This window comes from Mustelus asterias, chromosome 2, assembly GCF_964213995.1.
Source record: "Mustelus asterias chromosome 2, sMusAst1.hap1.1, whole genome shotgun sequence".
Lineage (NCBI taxonomy): Eukaryota > Metazoa > Chordata > Chondrichthyes > Carcharhiniformes > Triakidae > Mustelus > Mustelus asterias.
The window spans coordinates 133,451,273-133,470,906 of NC_135802.1; the positions used below are offsets into that span (position 1 = coordinate 133,451,273).

The following is a 19,634-nucleotide window of genomic DNA, read 5'->3' on the forward strand; positions in this document are numbered from 1 at the left end:
TCCTTTAAAATCTTTGACCAAAGTTTTTGGTCATCTGTCCTAACAGCTCTTTCTCTCAGTATCATTATTTTTGGATTACACTTATTTATCTATGTACTGTATAAATGGCTATAATTTTCATATATATCTACATAAAATGACAACATTCAGTGGGTTCCTGACTTTATAAAGTAGAAAAGACTTTTATTAACAGCCAGCAGCGTGAAGGCTAGTTCGGTAGCTTCAGTATCTAGTGTGTCTTTGTTCGGCAGAGATAATACCTCTGCATGTCATAAGCGTCCAGTTAATTTTCCTTCTCTGTGTGTTAAATATAATTTCTCATGCATTAATTTGATTGCACTTTAAGTTTCTCCAATTATATTGCATGAAATCTTTTCTTTGCTCAAAATCTTTCTGGCCAATTACTTTACACCAAAAAACTTGAGAGGTACAGCTTCAGCTATTCAGGAAAATTACATCAATGGCGTGGTTTATTACCAGACTCAAAATTGTGACACTCATTTTGCTAAACTAACAGCAAATGGTGAATGAAAACTCAAGTGTTTCTGGTGCAGTTTCTGTGCAAGTGTATTCCAAATGATCAGATCTTACAATAAAACCTTGTTTATTTTTCAAGTTTGATAACCATCTGCACATATATACATGTTGATTATTTTCAGATGCCATGAGTGGACGGATGCGAGCGAAGAAAAGGCCACCTATTTTTGAAGCATCAATGGATAACAATCCTCCCCTGAGATCATCAGGAAGACAGGTGTTGTATAGTGCCATTAAAACCAATATTCACTATAGTTCTCAATTTACCCTTTCAATTCAAGTCCGTTTCACTCATGAACCAAATTTGAAATTAGGTTTGTGTCATATTGCCTCTTGTGTTAATGCATCTTGTTACTCTGGTTTTTAAACTCAAAAAATATTGGTACCATAGCAAACAATGGATGATCAAGACTTTTGAAGATACTTTATATTTCTTTAATGTGATGTTGAATGTTCTTTTTAAGTGCTGCTATTAATAAAGTTGTAAATGTTCTTGCATAAAATAATCTGAAGGTACAGTATGAGGGCTCAAATATGCTATAAGTTGATATATTTCATACAAATATATGGCGAAAGAAAATCACTATAGACCTGCAATGCTGCAGATATCCTGTGATGAATTTGTTGTATTGCACAGAATTTTATTGTTCGTAACTAAAGATGCTTTTTGCCAATATTACATTTGCAATCCCCAGCTTGGGGAAGATGCAAGGTGGATGTCACTGCAGCTTTGCAGATGATATGAGCTGTTGTAAGTCACATATGCTAGTCTATGGTGCATATGGCTCATATTCCATAAACTGTAGAAGATTGTCGCACTTGATAGATTTGTATTAGACCCGCAATAGATCATAGTTTGTAGTTACATTTATATAATTTGAAAAATGATGCAACACAGAAGCATTTGTGGAGCTGCAAGATCAGTATTTGATTAATATTAATTTTGCTTTTATAACCAGGTCAAAAAGAAAACTTTTGAAACGGAGGAAGAGGAAGAAGGTTGTGAAAAGAAGTATAGGAAGTGTGAAAAAGCTGGATGTAGTGCAACATACCCTGTTTGCTTTGCAAGTGCTGCAGAGAGGCAAGTGACATTGATTCTGTAAACAGGTTCTTGCAATAAAGTGCACAAATGGGATTATTGTTAAGCTGCTCAATTGGAATCTGTTTGTCTTTTTAGGAGGAGTAATGTAAATATCAGTATTTTATGGCAATAGGAAATGGAATTTACATTTATTCAAAACTCAACATTTGTATTTGCTCAATGCAGTTATGCTCTTGGATCAGGATTTACTTGTGGTTTTGAAATGTATTTAGTTGTAAACTCGTGGTCAAATTATGGCATCTATTTACACTACACTAATAATTCTTCCAGGACTGAAGACAATGTACAATTGACACTACATAAGTTTTCTGGGAAGAGTTCTGGCATGTTTTAAATCTTGTTCAATATTAAGACAATTTTAGGAATTTTTAGCCCCCACCATCCTTGGGTATATGGCACAGAAACGGGCCCTTCAGCACATGCCAGCATTTATACTTCACATGAGACTCTTCCCATCTTTACTCCTCTAAATCTATTATCTGTCCCCTATTCCATGCTCTTTCATATACTTGTCTCGCCTCCTCTTAAATCATCTCAATGACGCCAGTGGAAGCGAGTTCCATACTCTCAGCACTCTAGGGAAAGTAAGTTTCTTCCGAATTCCCTATTCGATTCAAAATTAGTAGTCTCATTGTTTACAAAGATGCATCTTAAACTCCAACTTTCTTAACTGTGTTGAAAAGTATATCTTTTAACTATTATTGAAGTGTAGATGGAAGTGAAAATTTGTCTCATTTGATTTTGTCAACATTGAGCTCAAATGAGATCCTGTCTGTAGGAAATATTTTGGCTCATGTTTTCATTACAAAAGAGTTCTTCGTCTGACCGCATTTAAATATGCTGTATTTTTCTGCATTTAAGCCTTTCCCAGTGCGATTTTGTTGCCACTTGGAACTATGGGCACTCAGTTAAGTACTGTACAGACTTTAAAACCAGTTTTGGTTCATGTTCAGCAAAAAAAAGTCTAAACTAATAGAGCACTTGGATGTGGAATCAGTTTCTTGCCAGACATGTTTTACTTTTGTTGAAAACTCTCAGCTAAGATGCTTCTGCTATACTGATCATGAAAGAGTGTTGTATAGTTCTTGACAGAAGCCAGAGGGTGGTTGTAGGGAGTTGTTTCTCAAACTGGAGGCCTGTGACCAGTGGTGTGCCCCAGTGCTGGGCCCACTGTTATTTGTCATTTTATATTAATGATTTGGATGAAAATATAGGGGGCATGGTTAGTAAGTTTGCAGATGACACCAAGATTGGTGGCATGGTGGACAGTGAGGAAGTTATCTCCAATTTCAGCGGGATCTTGATCAATTGGGCCAGTGGGCTGACGAATGGCAGATGGAGTTTAATTTAGATAAGTGCGAGGTGATGCATTTTGGTAGATTGAACTAGGGCAGGACTTACTCAGTTAATGGTAGGGCGTTGGGGAGAGTTACAGAACAAAGAGATCTAGGGGTACATGTTCATAGCTCCTTGAAAGTGGAGTCACAGGTGGACAGAGTGGTGAAGAAGGCATTCGTCATGCTTGGTTTCATTGATCAAAACATTGAATACAGGAGTTGGGACGTCTTGTTGAAGTTGTACAAGACATTGGTAAGGCCACACTTGGGAATACTGTGCAATTCTGGTCACCCTATTTATAGAAAGGATATTATTAAACTAGAAAGAGTGCAGAAAAGATTTACTAGGATGCTATCGGGACTTGATGGATTGAGTTATAAGGAGAGGCTGAATAGACTGGGACGTTTCTCTCTGGAGCATAGGAGGCTGAGGGGTGACCTTATAGAGGTCTATAAAATAATAAGGGGCACAGATCAGCTAGATAGTCAATATATTTTCCCAAAGGTAGGAGAGTCTAAAACTAGAGGGCATAGGTTTAAGGTGAGAGGCGAGAGATACAAAAGTGTCCAGAGGGGCAATTTTTTCACAGAGGATGTTGAGTGTCTGGATCAAGCTGCCAGAGGTAGTAGTAGAGGCGGGTACAATTTTATCTTTTAAAAAGCATTTAGATTGTTACATGGGTATAGAGAGATATGGGCCAAATGTGGGCAATTGGGATTAGTTTAGGGGTTTTTGGAAAAAAAAAGGGCGGCATGGACAAGTTGGGCCGAAGGGCCTGTTTCCATGCTATAAACCTCTATGACTCTCTATGACTCTAGTTGACTAGGAAGAGAGCACTGGAAAGGTTTGCCTGGCTTCCATGGTTATACATAGCCATGTAGCTAAGGTTTAGCAGCTAAGTTTGGCCTGTAGGTACTTGAGCAATTCCTGTTGAAGCAGCACACTTCTAATAGTAGGTACAGATGTTCATTAAGGTGTGACATGCACTGTTGTGGTCCAGAAGACAGCTTAAAGGTGATGTGACTGGCAAAGTAAGATTGGAATCAAGTTGCCCTCTGGCAAATTAGTAATTAACTGCATGAATCAGACAGTACTCTGGGATACTGTAAATGATTGACCAGTCAGCTTGGCCCATTAATGGGTCCTGAAAGTCGGGAGTGCTGCTCCTTCATCAGGTGAGTCACATTTTTTTTACCTCTGCCATTGAACTGTTCAGCTGAACAGCCAACAGTCCTGGTGACCCCTCAGTTGAACTTTTGATCCTACATCCTCTCCCATCACTTGAAACCACTGACTTTCTCCTTGTTAATTGCCCACTTAGTCTTATCAGCTGCTTATACTGCCAGACTCCACTATTCCAGTAATCATGTAGCCAGCCTCCTCCAATCTGTCATTCCCCACCTCCCCCGCTCTATGAACTTGAGCTCATCCAAAACCTTATTGTATATCAAGGCTCATTCACCCCGCAGCTTTGTCCTCAATGACCTATATTGGCTCCCAGTCCACCAATACCTCAAGCTTAAAATTATTATTCTTTATTCATTCGTGGGACATCGGCGTCGCTGGCTGGCCAGCGTTTATTGCCCATCCCTAGTTGCCTGAGGGCCGTTGGGAGTCAACCACATTGCTGTGGCTCTGGAATCACATGTAGGCCAGACCAGGTAAGAATGGCAGATTTCCTTCCTTAAAGGACATTAGTGAACCAGATGGGTTTTTCTGACAATTGACCATGGTTTCTTGTCATCAGTAGATTCTTAATTCCAGATATTTTTATTGAGTTTAAATTCCACTAGCTGCCATGGCGCGATTCAAGCCCAGGTCCCCAGAACATTAGCTGAGTTTCTGGATTAATAGTCTAGCGATAATACCACTAGGCCATTGCCTCCCCTTTATGTTCAGACCGTTGCATGATCTCTCCGCTCCTCATCTCTGTAACCTCCTCCAACTGCAGAACTGAGAATTCTATGTTCCTCACGTTCTGGCCACTTGTGTATCCCTGGCTTCTTTCTCCCCACTATTGATAGCCATGTCTTCAGCTATCTAGGCCCAAAACTCTCGAATTTCCTTGTTACGACTTTTTTTTAAAAAACACTCCTCAACTCGTTGGTCAAGCTTATCCTCTCTTTGGTAAGAGGCTTGTCCCTCAGATATATCTGACCGTGCTCCTGTAAAACACCTTAGAATGTTTTACTATGCCAAAGGCGCTAAATAATTGCATATTGTTGTTGTGTCCTAGCTCCTTGCAATGCTGCACGGTTTTGAGATGACGAGTTTTTTTTTGAAGAGTTGATTTAATTTGAATGTCGGGATTACTAACAAAGTTTACATTTTGGTCATCTAAGGTCTGCAAACATTTAGGAGAGAAATAAAGACTTGCATTTAAGTGCTACTTTTCGTTTCAAGACCTCAGAAGTTCTAAAGTGCTTTACAATTAGTGAAGTATTTTTTTAAAAGTGTAGTTACTGTTGTAATTAGGAAACATGACAGTTAACTTGTGCATAGAAAGTTCCCACGAGCAGCAATGTCCAGATAATTTGCTTTTAGGTGATGTTGATTTTAAGGGTAAATATTGGCTAGGACATCAGGAAGGATTCTTCTTTTTTTGTGCCATTTGTTCTTTTACATCTACCTGAGAGAGCAAATAGGGTTTAAGGTCTCATCTGAAAGACAGCACATTCAACAGTGTAGCATTCCGTCAGTTTTGTACTAGAGTGTCAGTGTAGATTATTATGCTGAAGACTCCGGAACGGGACCTGAACCTATAATCTAGTGACTGAAAGGCAAGAATGCTACCATCTGAAACAAAACTGGTAACTAATCATTTGCGTTTTATTGTTTGTGTTGAGATTTGGAAATTTATTTAATGTGTATTTTTGTGATTCATCATTTTAGGTGTGCTAAAAATGGTTACACATCACGCTGGTACCATTTATCTTGTGGGGAGCATTTCTGCAATGAGTGCTTCGATCATTGTTACCGAAGGTGAGTCTCTGGAATATGTGTTTTAAATTATTTCCTAAAGATGCTAACTGGTATACCTGTTCTTAAGCCTGTGGCATTTTTCAAGTGTATTCAAGGAACACTTAGACTTTTTCTCCCCTTATCCTAATTACTCTGGTAGTGCCTTGCTTCCAATTAATTTCATTTTTCTAGAATGCCAGCACTGTGATTGGGAATTAACGGTGCACTGACATGCTGCTGCTTCGTGGAATAATTCTTGCGTATTTGTGCAGTGCTGCCATGCCACCTAAAGTATAAAAGTAACTATCTTCTGGAGAATGGATTTGATTTGATGGATTTGTTCCAATGGGGAGGTTTGATTTTGGTTATAATTTCAGACTAGTCAGAAAGGTACTTCTTTGGATACTTCTCTGTCATATATGGATATGTACATAGCTTACATATAGAAATTCAGCACATATGGCACTAATAGGGTAGTATCTCCAAAGCTGGAACTTTGTTTCAAGGTGCCTTAATTTCAGCATCGGTGTAGCTGCAAGTTTAAATTCTTCTACTTTGGCCTAATCGTTCTTTCAGAAAAAAAATAGTCCTGTATGTATTTCCTGTTAACAGAACATTCCATCTGGTTGTAATGTTTTTCTCACTTATTGTCTCAATTTTTTCCATCATCGTAACTTAATATCCAAATTTATGATGGAAACTATCTATGGAAACGTGACAAAACTGTGATTACACTTTCTCACTAGTGATTTGTTCTGAGGGGAGAGGATGAACAGCTAGCTGTTGTGGTCTATATCAATGAGATGGGTAGACAGAATTCTGGGAGCTAGGAAGGAAACTAGCAAGCAGAACCTCGAAGGTGGTTATCTCCAGATTACTCCTGCTATTACACGCAATTGAGTATATAAATAAAAGGATAAAGCAGGAGGGCAAAAGGCTTGAGAGATGTTGCAGTAGGGAGGGATTTAGATTCCAGGGACATTGGGATCAACTTTTGGGGAGGTGGGACAAGTACAGGGCTGATGGATTGCACCAAAACTGGATTGGGCAGGGTGTTTCGTGGTATTATTGTGGACAGTTTAAACTAATATGCCAGGGGTGTAGGGACAAGGAGATAATAGAGAGGAACATCAAAGTGCACAGAGAATTGGGTGAGGCAGTTGGCACTAAGATAGGAAATTGTAAGGTGTAGTTAGATTCATGGACATGTAATAAAGTCTAAATTAGTGTTATCCTGTATGTATGTTAATGTCTTGAGTGTGGAAAATAAGGCTGGTGAGTTGAAGGTGCAAGATGGCCATGCAGGGATATGATAATTGTGGTGCTAACAGTGACCTGGTTCAACGAAGAGCAGGACTGGACATGAAATATTCCAGGATATGGGATATTTAGGAAGGATAGGGAAGGAAAGAGAGGAGTAGTAGTAGTAATAATTAAGGAGAATATTACAATGCTGACAAATGAGGGTGCCCCAGCGGGGCCAAGGACAGAATCTATTTGGTTATAACTAAGAAACAATGGACCTGCTATTACATTGCTGAGTGTATTTATAAGCCACCAACTAATGGGAAAGATCAAGGAACAAATTTGCAAAAAATTAGAGTTGCATGAATTATAGAGCATTTATAATGAGACTCTAATTGTCATAATCTCGACTTGGATAGCAATAGTGTTAACGTGCCTTTACTCGTCAAATTAAACATATGTTTGGGGGTTAAGAAACACACACATCTTCCTTTTCAAAAAATGAACTGATTACGGACAGAAAGGGAAGGGAACAAAAGTTTTGGTTCTCGCCAATCCCTGTATGTAAGAGTGTGAAAGACAGAGTGGGGCCAGAGTTTGCAGACTGTGTTCAGAAGAATTTTTCACATCTGTATATTTCCAGTCCAACAGGGAAGGTGGCATTTCTGGATCTTGTTCTGGGAATGAGGTACATCAAGTGGATCAAGTGTTTGTAGGGGAAGGTTGAAGAAACAGTAATGAGATAAGGTTTAGGTTCCCTATGGAAAAGGGTGAGGACCAATTGTGAGCAAGAATAATTGGGGAAGCGTCAATTTCAATGGAGTCAGAATAGATTTGGTCCGGATAAATTGAAAGATGGATAGGCAAAATTGTGATGAAACAATGGGCAACTTTAAAGAGGAGATAGTTCAGGTATAGACAAATTACATTCCCACAGGGGAGAAAGGGAGGGCAAACAGATTAAGAGCTCTGTATGATATAGAGTCAGATGAAGCAGGAAAAGGTGAGATGGATAGTATCCTCCTTGCACGTGAATCGCGAAAGGCAAGAAATTCGGGAAACTATTTTGGGATGTTATTTATTGAGAGAGGAGTTGAATACAATAGTAGGGAGTTTATACTTCAGTTATACAGGCTGGAATACTTTGTACAGTGTTGGTCTCTTTATTTAAGGAAGGGTGTACATGCGTTGGATACAGTTCAGAGAGTGTTAACGAAACAGACAGTTCAGAGAAGGTTTACTAAACTAACACAGTTCAGAGAAGGAATGGACATGTTGTCTAATGTGGAAAGGCTGGACAGGATAGGCTTGTATCCTCGAGTTTAGAGGAAGAGGTGACTTGATTGGAACATACAAGATCCTGAGGGGTCTTGACAGGGTGCATATGGAGATGATATCTTCTCTTGTGGGAAAATCTAGAACTAGGGCTCACTCTTTAAAAGTCTAAAGTTGCCCTTTTAAGGCAGAGTTGAGGAGAAATGTTTTTCTTTCCCCTCCCCCCTCGTAGAATTCCTGCAGTACAAAAGGAGATCCATCGAGTCTGCACTGACTCTCTGACAGTGTGTTTAGCCAGGCCCTTTCCCTCACCCTATCCCCATAACCCCACATTTACCCTGCTCATCCCCCCCCTAATCTGCATATCTTGGGACATTAAGGGGCAACTTATCATGGCCAGTCTGCCTAACCTGCACATCTTTGGATCTACAGCATCACTCTATCCTCATCCATTTGACTGTTACCATGGACATGCACAAAACCTCCGACAGGGAACTTGAATTTGGGCATGGCTTTAGATTTTAAAATTACAATGCCATAGGCTTTAATTATGTTACATTGGCTATGCAGCCCCAATACCACTGTAAATCACTGTATGTTCCTGTGATTTCTCTAGAATTGTTTTCTAACCATTTCACTCCATGGTTCAGTTGCTGAGCATATCAAAATTCATGAGCATTTCATCTATGTTGACAATGTGGCATCATAGGCTGAATTTCTATGCTCCCAGCCAGTGTGTTTGAAGATGGAATATAGAACATAGAACAGTACAGTACAGAACAGGCCCTTCGGCCCACGATGTTGTGCCGAGCTTTATCTGAAACCAAGATCAAGCTATCCCACTCCCTATCATCCTGGTGTGCTCCATGTGCCTATCCAATAACCGCTTAAATGTTCCTAAAGTGTCTGACTCCACTATCACTGCAGGCAGTCCATTCCACACCCCAACCACTCTCTGCGTAAAGAACCTACCTCTGATATCCTTCCTATATCTCCCACCACGAACCCTATAGTTATGTCCCCTTGTAATAGCTCCATCCACCCGAGGAAATAGTCTTTGAACGTTCACTCTATCTATCCCCTTCATCATTTTATAAACCTCTATTAAGTCTCCCCTCAGCCTCCTCCACTCCAGAGAGAACAGCCCGAGCTCCCTCAACCTTTCCTCTTAAGACCTACCCTCCAAACCAGGCAGCATCCTGGTAAAATGGGCTCATGAAATTCATCACGTGGCCTTTACACTGCCTACCCCTGACTTGTATGAAATTTTAAGGGGGTGGTGGGGAATCTTAACCCTCTGCTGCAACACTAGATGTTGGCATACCATATAATGGCTGCACCAACTAGCTATTCCTCTGGAATCTTTGCTGGATTCGGGGGTTTGGGCTAACCCTGTTAAGTGTGTATAAATGTATGGCATTTCTGTTGATTGTAACTATTCTGATGATTTCAAGACCCATTCCAATACATGCTTCATAAGATCAGGCCATTGGTTGGTCTGGGTTCTCATGGCACTTTTGCTCTTGGGCATTATCTTCAGTGTGGATTGCGTCTTCCTCCATTCCCTGCAACAGTTTTCACTAACAGCGATTTTCCTCACAGCACAGTTATTTGACAAGCTAGCATATGTTACAGTTTTTAGCTTGGAACTAGCTGTGTCCTCAGTCTTTTTGCCAGAGGTTCCATTTCTGTTGTTTGTTCACCATGTGTGGTCTGCTTTGTGTGGCTCTGTCATAAACCCCTGTCCACCTTCTTTGCAACATGATCTGTATTGGCTGTTTGATCCCATGTGCTGACTTGTGACCATGATGTGGAGATGCTGGCATTGGACAGGGATGGGCACAGTAAAAAGTCTCACAACACCAGGTTAAAATCCGACAGGTTTATTTGGAGTCACGAGCTTTCAGAGCACTGCTCCTTCATCCCCACTCACCTGATGAAGGAGTAGCGCTCTGAAAGCTTGTGATTCCAAATAAACCTGTTGGACTTTAACCTGGTGTTGTGAGGCTTCTTACTGACTTGTTAGGTGAGTGAAACATGCATTTCTGAGGTGAAAAATGAAATGAGAATTTAGCATGTCTCAGCAGAAAATAGGATGCATGGGTGTGCACTTGTATGTTGGTACAGGCCTAAAGGTGACTTTTGACACTGAAAAATAGGACTTGTCTTGTACACTGTGATCAACAGTAATATTGTGTTCCCTTCTGAGCTATCATTAGAGTCTTGGTTTTAAAGTCTAATTATTGATACCGCCCAAAATTGGGCATCCATAAGGAGCTGCGAATTATTGACAATTGCATTTAACCATAATCTGTAATGTTAAGGCCTGACAAATTCCAATTTATTATTGACAATTAATGGAGTAGGAAGTTTCCCAAATACTTCCTTCCTCAATGATGGGGGAGCCGAACATGTCAGTGTAAAAGACAAGGCTGAGGTATTTTCAGCCACTTTAAGGCAGAACTGTCGAGTGGATGATCTATTTTGGCCTTCTGCTGCGGTCCTGAGAATCATAAATGCCAGCCGTCAGCCAATTCAATTCACTCCACTTGATATCAAGAAACTGCTGAAGGCAGTGGTTCCTGCAGAGGCTATGACCCTTGACATCATGCCCGCATGTAGCAAGATGTGGAAACATTCATGCATCATCATTGCCCGGCACCTTTGTGGCGTGAATGTTACTTGTCATAAATGGGCTAACAAATGACAAGTACCATTCACGCCACAAAGGTACCAGGCAATGACAATCTCTAACAAGTCAGAATCTAACCATTTTCCCTTGACATTCAATGGCATTACCATTACTCGATGCCCCACTATCAGCATCCTGAGGGTTACTATTGACGAGAACCTGAACTGGACCAGCCATACAAATATTGTGGCGACCAGAGCAGGTCAGAGGCTGGAAACCCTGAGTCAAGTAATTCTCCACCTGACTCACCAAAGCCTGTCCACCATCTACAAGGCACAAGTCAGGCATGTGATGGAATATACTCAACTTGCCTGGATGATTTGTGGCTCCAACCGCACTGAAGAAGCTCAACACCATCCATCAACTTAAACATTCAACTCCTCCTCCACCGATGCATAATGGCAGTAGTGTATACTACATAAAAGATGCACTGCAGCAACTGACCAGTGCTTTGACAGCTTTTTCCAAACCTGCGACCTTTACCATCCAGCAGATGTATGGGAGCACCACCACCTGCAAGTTCCATTCCAACCCCACACCATCCTTATTTGGAAATATATTGCCGTTCTTTGACTTGTCGCAGGATCAAAATCTTGAAACACTCTCTTCGTTTAGCAGCACCAATTGGACTACAGTGGTTCAAGAAGATGTGGGCATAGCTGGCTATGCCCACATCCCATGAAATATTTTTTAAAAAAAGTATTAGTTGTGTAAATATTGAAGATAATATATTTAATGAGCATGGCAAGGAAATAAAAGCACTAACTGGAAATAATCCATGCCTTTAATGTATATATAAATCTTTAATATTTGCAGCAAAAGTGTACCTCATTCATTTTTTTGAATAATTTAAATTTCACCTATATTGATTTGTCTAATTTCTTTAAACTTCTAGCCACAAAGATGGATATGAGAAATATGCAACCTGGAAAAGAATTTGGACCAGTAATGGCAAAAGTGAACCTAGCCTCAAAGCATTTATGTCTGATCAACTGGTTCCTTATTGGGTAAGTTCAATAAACAGAAGTTGATAATCCAGATTAGTGTTTGAATTAGTTTTTGTGATTATACAAAGACAAAAAAAATTGTGACACTACAGAAATTTCAATGCCATGTAATGAAAAGGTTCGAATTAATGTATGAAAGGGAACTTCTTGTGCTATTCATAATTTCTGAAGCACCAGCTTTGCTAACTATTTGATTATGAAAGAGATGATATATTTACTGCAGATTCCAAGGTCAGTATAGGATAGGAGGCCATGTTGCCCATCAGGTTCATTTTCTGTAGTCCTGAAGTGTTCAGAAGATATGACTCCCATCCCAATGAGATTGTGAAAATTTCATCTTTTGGGTGAGCAGGGCAGTCAAAAGTGGATAAGAATGGCCTAAAAGAAAAGTTTTCCAGCTAGTTTCATCTATAGTTACTTGTCAAATCTAGTGGATTAACTGTTGGAGAGTACGTGACTGTATCCGCTGTGTAGGTCAATGTGAATTACTTTTCCTTTCCTTTTTCTCTTCTTGGATTAGACCATTTCCTACCTCTGGAATGTTCTGTGACCTATTTTGTTGTAATACTCTAGCACAAGCCAGTATTTTTTATTTGTTCATGGGACATGGGCGTTGCTGGCTGGCTAACAGTTATTGTCCATCTCTAGTTGCCCTTGAACTGAGTAGCTTGCTAGGTCATTTCAGAGGGCAGTTGAGAGTCAACCACATTGCTGTGGCTCTGGAGTCGCATGTAGGCCAGACCAGGTTAGGACGGCAGATTTCCTTCCCTAAAGGACACTAATGAACCAGATGGGTTTTCCCTGACAATTGTTTTAAAGTTTATTTATTGGAGTAGGCTTACATTAACACTGCAATGAAGTTACTGTGAAAATCCCTTAGTCACCATTCTCCAGTGCCTGTTCGGGTGAAATCGTAGAATCCCTACAGTGCAGAAGGAGGCCACTCAGTCCATTTGAGTTGCATGGACAATAATCCCACCCACGCTCTATCCCCATAACCCCATGTATTTACCCTACCAATCCCCCTGACACTGAGGAAGAATTTAGCATGGCCAATCCTCTTAACCAGCACATCTTTCGGACTGTGGGAGGAAACAGGAGCACCCGGAGGAAACCCATGCAGACACGGGAAGAAAATGCAAACTCCACACAATGGTTACCCGAGGCTGGGAATTGAACCCGGGTCTCTGGCACTGTGAGGCAGCAATTGCTAACCACGGTACCACCGTGGTTTCATGGTCATCGGTAGATGTTTAATTCCAAATATTTTGATTGAATTCAAATTCTGCCATCTGCCACGGCGGGATTCAAACCTAGGTCCCCAGAACATTAGCTGAGTTTCTGGATCATAGTTTAGTGATAATACCACTAGGCCATCACCTCTTTATTTAATTAACAACACATTTGTTTTGTTGCACCAAATAATGCTATTGGTATTTTGTTTGTCTGTAATAGGTACAATGTACAAAGCCGGATTGTGCAAAATGGCGTCAGCTAACAAGAGATGTCCATATGACCACAGCATCAGCAAAAACATACCGTTGTGGCATGAAAACTCACACTGCTGTTAAGGTCAAGTCCAATATATAATCATCATCATACTTATTTGTAAGCAATATGGAACAATTTAGAAATAGTACTAGAAAATCTGTTCCACAGCCAGAACTAGCTGATGAGCACTCTGATTGTTATGGGTACTATGCTTTCCATAAGAGATTTGAGATTGTTCACATTACTCTAGGCCCAAATTCAACCCTGTTTTAGTACATGATCATTTAGGTCATGCAGAATGCTAGACGCTGTACCTGCCCCTGAAAGCTGATGGCAGTTAGATTCAGAGTCAGAAGAGGATCCATCGGTCATTTTACTTTATTCATGGTGTAGGTAGTGTTCCTCCTGGCGCAACAGGGAAATTTTCAGCTGGATTAAGCTCCTGATGCAATTGGTGAAGTAGTGGGGGTGGGAATGGGGGGAGAGAGCATAGTCCACTAATATGCAGTAAGTCTGAAGATAGGTGCAACGTTGCTCTATCAGTGGCTTTTCAACCTCACCATTGCATTATCTTATTTCTGGTTTCCTGACTGATTCATGAGTGTGACTATTGCCTGCATGAATCAATTTCAACTGCAGTTTTTAAAGGAACACTCCAAATATGCAATTTGATGAACTTTAGAATTTGGAGTACAATAGCAAATCACTCCTCACAAACTTAACTTGCAAGTATACCCATTGCTTTTTGTATCTGCCTACTTCCTCCCATCCTCATCTGTCCATTGACCATTGATTGTCATCTTCATCTTATGCGATGTCATGCCTTTCCCTAATAATCACTGTCAACTAATGCTGACTATCCAGCCATTCAACACATGCCATTACTCTTACTCAGAGATCTCTTTCCTTAATTGAAGAGAGCACAGAAGAAAAGGGAGAGGCAGCGAACTAGGGGTGTGGGGTCTGCTGCTCTCCAGTCATCTCTGAACTGACAGCTGCAGAGGAAGAGGGCACCGGGCATGAGTGGAGTTTTAGTGTGCTTGGCTGTCAGAGATAGGGACTCCATAGCTATCTGGTAATGATGAAATATCATTGACAACCACATGGCACACTTCTGTTGCCTTGATGTCAGAAAAATCTAGTATAGTCATGTGTATTATGGTCACTTAAAACATTTAGCCTTGATGGTTCTTATTCCATAGAATCCTTAGTGCAGAAGTAGACCATTCAGCCCATCAGGCCTGCACTGACTCTCTGAAAGAGCATCGCAGCATGCCCTCCCCTCCACCCAACCCTGTAACCCCGCACATTTACCATGGCCAATCCACCTAACCTGCACAGCTTTGACTATGACTATGGGAGGAAACTGGAGCACCTGGAGGAATCCCACACAGGTGGGGAGAATGTACAAACTCCACACAGAGACAGTCACCCCTGCTGAAATTGAACCTGGGTCCCTAGTGCTGTGAAGCAGCAGTGCTAGCCACTGTGCTGTCATGTTTTAATCTCCCATCAGGCCCCGCAGAAGGTGTCCAGAAGAGTAGGTGTTTCCCCATGGGAAGACTGCTTTGGTCTCCAAATGACAATAATTACCTGGAAGTAGCTTAGCTGCCATCCCTTTTGATCTGGAATGGTGTATGTGTGGGGAGAAGTAATGTTGGAATAATATGTATTTGTGATTATCATTAAACTTCGTGCAAAATAACTGACTTCTTTATGTCCATCCAGAGTGAAAATTCAGATCCATGCTCCCTGTCTGAAGACATGGTAAGTATTAATTATAGAACCTAATTAAATAATGTTCCTAAACTAAATAGACAATAACGCAACTTAAATTTATTATAGTGCCTTTAATGTGGTAAAAACATTCCAAGGTGCCCAGCAGGAGCATTATCAAACAAAACTGAACATGTTAGGCGATATTAAAACAGATAGTCACAGAGGTAGGTTGTAGCAATTACTTTTTGAAGAAAAGGGCAGTAGCAAGGTTAGAGTGGGAATTTCAGAGTTTTGGGATTGGGCAGCTGAAAACATAGCTGCTATGTGTTGTGTTTTTAAAATTGGAGATATGCAGGAAGCCAGAATTATAGGATCACTTATTTTGGGGGTGAAAGAGCTTTTGGAGAGAGGCGTGGTTAAAGTTATAGATGAATTTGTAAACAAGGAGAACTTTAAAAGAGAAAAATACTACAGGTGCTGGAAATATGAAGTGAAAACATAAGATGCTGGAAATACTCAGCAGGTCAGGTAACAACTATGGATAGAAACAGTAAACGGTTCAGATCATGCCATCATTTGTGGCTGCACCTTCAGTTGCCTATGATTTTAAGCTTTGGAATTCCCTCCCTACACCTCTCTGTCTTACTTTCTTCCTTTAATGCATTGCTTAAAACATGCTTCTTTGACCAAGCTATCAGTCATCTGACTTGATATCTCCATATTTGGCTTGGTGTCCTTGGAATGCTTTGTTACAGTATAAGTTATTGTAAATATTTGTTGTCAATGATCCTTCGGTCAGAACTGGGACTATTTAGGAATACAGCAATTTTCAAGCAAGATGGAAAGTGGGTGAGGAAAGGAAAGAATAAAAGGGCAGAGTTTTGATCCGGTGGAAGGCAGGAGAAATTAAATAACAAAAGGGATGCTAGCCATGATGTGGAGATGCCGGCATTGGACTGGGGTAAGCACAGTAAGAAGTCTCACAACACCAGGTTAAAGTCCAACAGGTTCATTTGGAATCACAAGCTTTCGGAGCACTGCTCCTTCATCAGGGATGGTGTTAGGCAAAAAGTGATGCTAATGAGACAAATAAGGGAACAAAAGAGGAGTCTAGAATAAGTCTAAGTGGGATAATCATAACCTTCAAAAGCTGTCATTCAAAAGCCAAAAATAAAATGAGGCAGAGGTTATAACCTCATTGTTGGGTCTGAAAGGCTATAAAGTGTTTCCTTTGAAGATAAGGTGCAGTTCCTTGAGTTTGTGCTGAATATCTTTAAAACAGTGTAGGAGGCCAAGAACTGAAAAGTGGGAGGGGGCAGAGAATTAAAATGACAAGTTATAGGATGCTTGGGTCATGCTCTGTACTTGCGTATTCTGCAAAGCTGTCACTCAATTTTCTCAATGCAAAGGAGATTGCAATGCAAGCATAGTGGGAGGGGGTGGGGGGATTAGGGCATTGTGGCGGGGGGTATTGGGGCATTGCGGGGGAGTGATTGGGGGAGGCAAGGCAATTGTGGAGGGGGGTGTGGATTAGGGCATGGAGGTGATCAGGGAGTGATTGGGCATTGGGGGAGGGGGTGGGGAGCAATGTGGGGAGGTGAGGGGTTTAGGGTGATAGGGGGGCGGGTGGGAATTCGGATGATGGGGAGAGATTAAGTCAATGGGGGAAGGGTGTGGTGTTTGGTGTGGAGGGAGGGATTAAGGCCATGGGGGAGGGGAGTGGGGGAAGGAGGGATTAGGGCAAATGGGGGAGGAGAGATTAGGGCGATGCATGGGGGGGATTAGGGCACTGGGGGAAGGAGGGATAAGGGTATTGGGAGAGGTGGGGATTAGGGTGGAGGGAGGGATTAGGGCGAAGGGGGTGGGGCGGGGTCAAGGGTTTAAGGCAATGCGTGTGGAGGGATTATGGCAATGGGGGCGTAATGGGGTTTAGTGTGATGGAGAAAGGGGCTGGGGAGTAGGTATTTTTGTGGAGGGGAGGAGGGGATGGTGGCAGGGCAAGGGACTAGGGCAATGAGGGGGAAGCATTAGGGTAGTGGAGGATATATTCTTTCCACTTGCGCAGAGTTTTCGCTCCACACACACACTGTCTCAAGACGACGGTTGTCGTGCTTTTTTTTTTGATTACCCAAGCTTTTTCTTCACTGCATGTTCTTTTTTTTTTGTCCAACAAATTGAATGGCTTCACTTTTTTTCCCTATTGGACTTGTTAAAAATTCATTTATAGGATGTAGATGTGGCTGGCTCGGACATCATTTATTGCCCATCCCTAATTCCCGTTAAGAAGGTGGTGTGGTGGTGATGAGTTTCCTTTTGTTTGAACCGTGACAGTTCCCGTAGTATCGGTACATCCGCAGTACTGTTGGAGAGTTCCAGGATTTTGACCCAGCAATAGTGAAAGAACAGTGATATATTTTCAAGTTAGGGTGGTGAGTGATTTGGTGGGGAACTTCCAGGTAGTGGTGTTCCCATGTGTTTGCTGCCGTTATCCTTCCAAATGGTAGTGATTGTATGTTTTAACGGGGCTGTGGTCCATTCCTGTCCATCTTGTACATGGTACACAATGCTGTCGTTGTTGTGGTGGAGGGTGGGAATGTGTGTGGAAGGGACACCAATCAAGCGAGCTGCTTTGTCCTGGATGGTGTCAAGCTCCTCAACTGTTGTTGGAGCTGCACTTATCCAGGCGAATGCAGAATATTCCATTACACTCCTGACTTGTGCTCTGGAGATGGTGGATAGGTTTTGGGAAGTCAAGAGGCGAGTTCCCCTCCGCAAATTTCCCGATTTCTGACCTGCTCTTGTAGCCACAGTATTTAATATGGCTGGCCAGTTGAGTTTCTGGTCAATTAGAACATAGAACAGTACAGCACAGAACAGGCCCTTCGGCCCACGATGTTGTGCCGAGCTTTATCTGAAACCAAGATCAAGCTATCCCACTCCCTATCATCCTGGTGTGCTCCATGTGCCTATCCAATAACCGCTTAAATGTTCCTAAAGTGTCTGACTCCACTATCACTGCAGGCAGTCCATTCCACACCTCAACCACTCTCTGCGTAAAGAACCTACCTCTGATATCCTTCCTATATCTCCCACCACGAACCCTATAGTTATGCCCCCTTGTAATAGCTCCATCCACCCGAGGAAATAGTCTTTGAACGTTCACTCTATCTATCCCCTTCATCATTTTATAAACATCTATTAAGTCTCCCCTCAGCCTCCTCTGCTCCAGAGAGAACAGCCCTAGCTCCCTCAACCTTTCCTCATAAGACCTACCCTCCAAACCAGGCAGCATCCTGGTAAATCTCCTCTGCACTCTTTCCAGCGCTTCCACATCCTTCTTATAGTGAGGTGACCAGAACTGCACACAATATTCCAAATGTGGTCTCACCAAGGTCCTGTACAGTTGCAGCATAACCCCATGGCTCTTAAACTCCAACCCCCTGTTAATAAAAGCTAACACACCTATAGGCCTTCTTCACAGCTCTATCCACTTGAGTGGCAACCTTTAGAGATCTGTGGATATGGACCCCAAGATCTCTCTGTTCCTCCACAGTCTTCAGAACCCTACCTTTGACCCTGTAATCCACATTTAAATTAGTTCTACCAAAATGAATCACCTCACATTTATCAGGGTTAAACTCCATTTGCCATTTTTCAGCCCAGCTTTGCATCCTATCTATGTCTCTTTGCAGCCTACAACAGCCCTCCACCTTATCCACTACTCCACCAATCCCGGTGTCATCAGCAAATTTACTGATCCACCCTTCAGCCCCCTCCTCTAAGTCATTAATAAAAATCACAAAGAGCAGAGGACCAAGGGCGGCACGGTAGCACAGTGGTTAGCACTGCTGCTTCACAGCTCCAGGGTCCCGGGTTTGATTCCCAGCTCGGGTCACTGTCTGTGTGGAGTTTGCACATTCTCCTCGTGTCTGCGTGGGTTTCCTCCGGGTGCTCCGGTTTCCTCCCACAGTCCAAAGATGTGCGGGTTAGGTTGATTGGCCAGGTTAAAAATTGCCCCTTAGAGTCCTGGGATGCGTAGGTTAGAGGGATTAGTGGGTAAATATGTGGGGGTAGGGCCTGGGTGGGATTGTGGTTGGTGCAGACTCGATGGGCCGAATGGCCTCCTTCTGCACTGTAGGGTTTCTATGATTTCAAGCACTGATCCCTGCGGCACTCCGCTAGCAACCTGCCTCCAGTCCGAAAATTTTCCATCCACCACCACCTTCGATCAGATAGCCAGTTACCTATCCAATCAGCCAACTTTCCC

At 41.9% G+C, this 19,634-nt stretch overlaps 1 protein-coding gene across 1 annotated transcript in view; it reads left to right on the forward strand.

The window, feature by feature from the left end:
- kdm1b (lysine demethylase 1B) overlaps nt 1–19,634 on the forward strand; it is a 121,696-nt gene that overhangs the window by 10,052 nt on the left and 92,010 nt on the right. The window contains exons 2-7 of the mRNA XM_078241908.1: nt 660–754; nt 1,497–1,618; nt 5,870–5,959; nt 12,046–12,157; nt 13,613–13,729; nt 15,377–15,415. Coding sequence (XP_078098034.1) covers nt 660–754; nt 1,497–1,618; nt 5,870–5,959; nt 12,046–12,157; nt 13,613–13,729; nt 15,377–15,415 — 575 coding nt within the window. The remainder of the gene's footprint in view (nt 1–659; nt 755–1,496; nt 1,619–5,869; nt 5,960–12,045; nt 12,158–13,612; nt 13,730–15,376; nt 15,416–19,634) is intronic.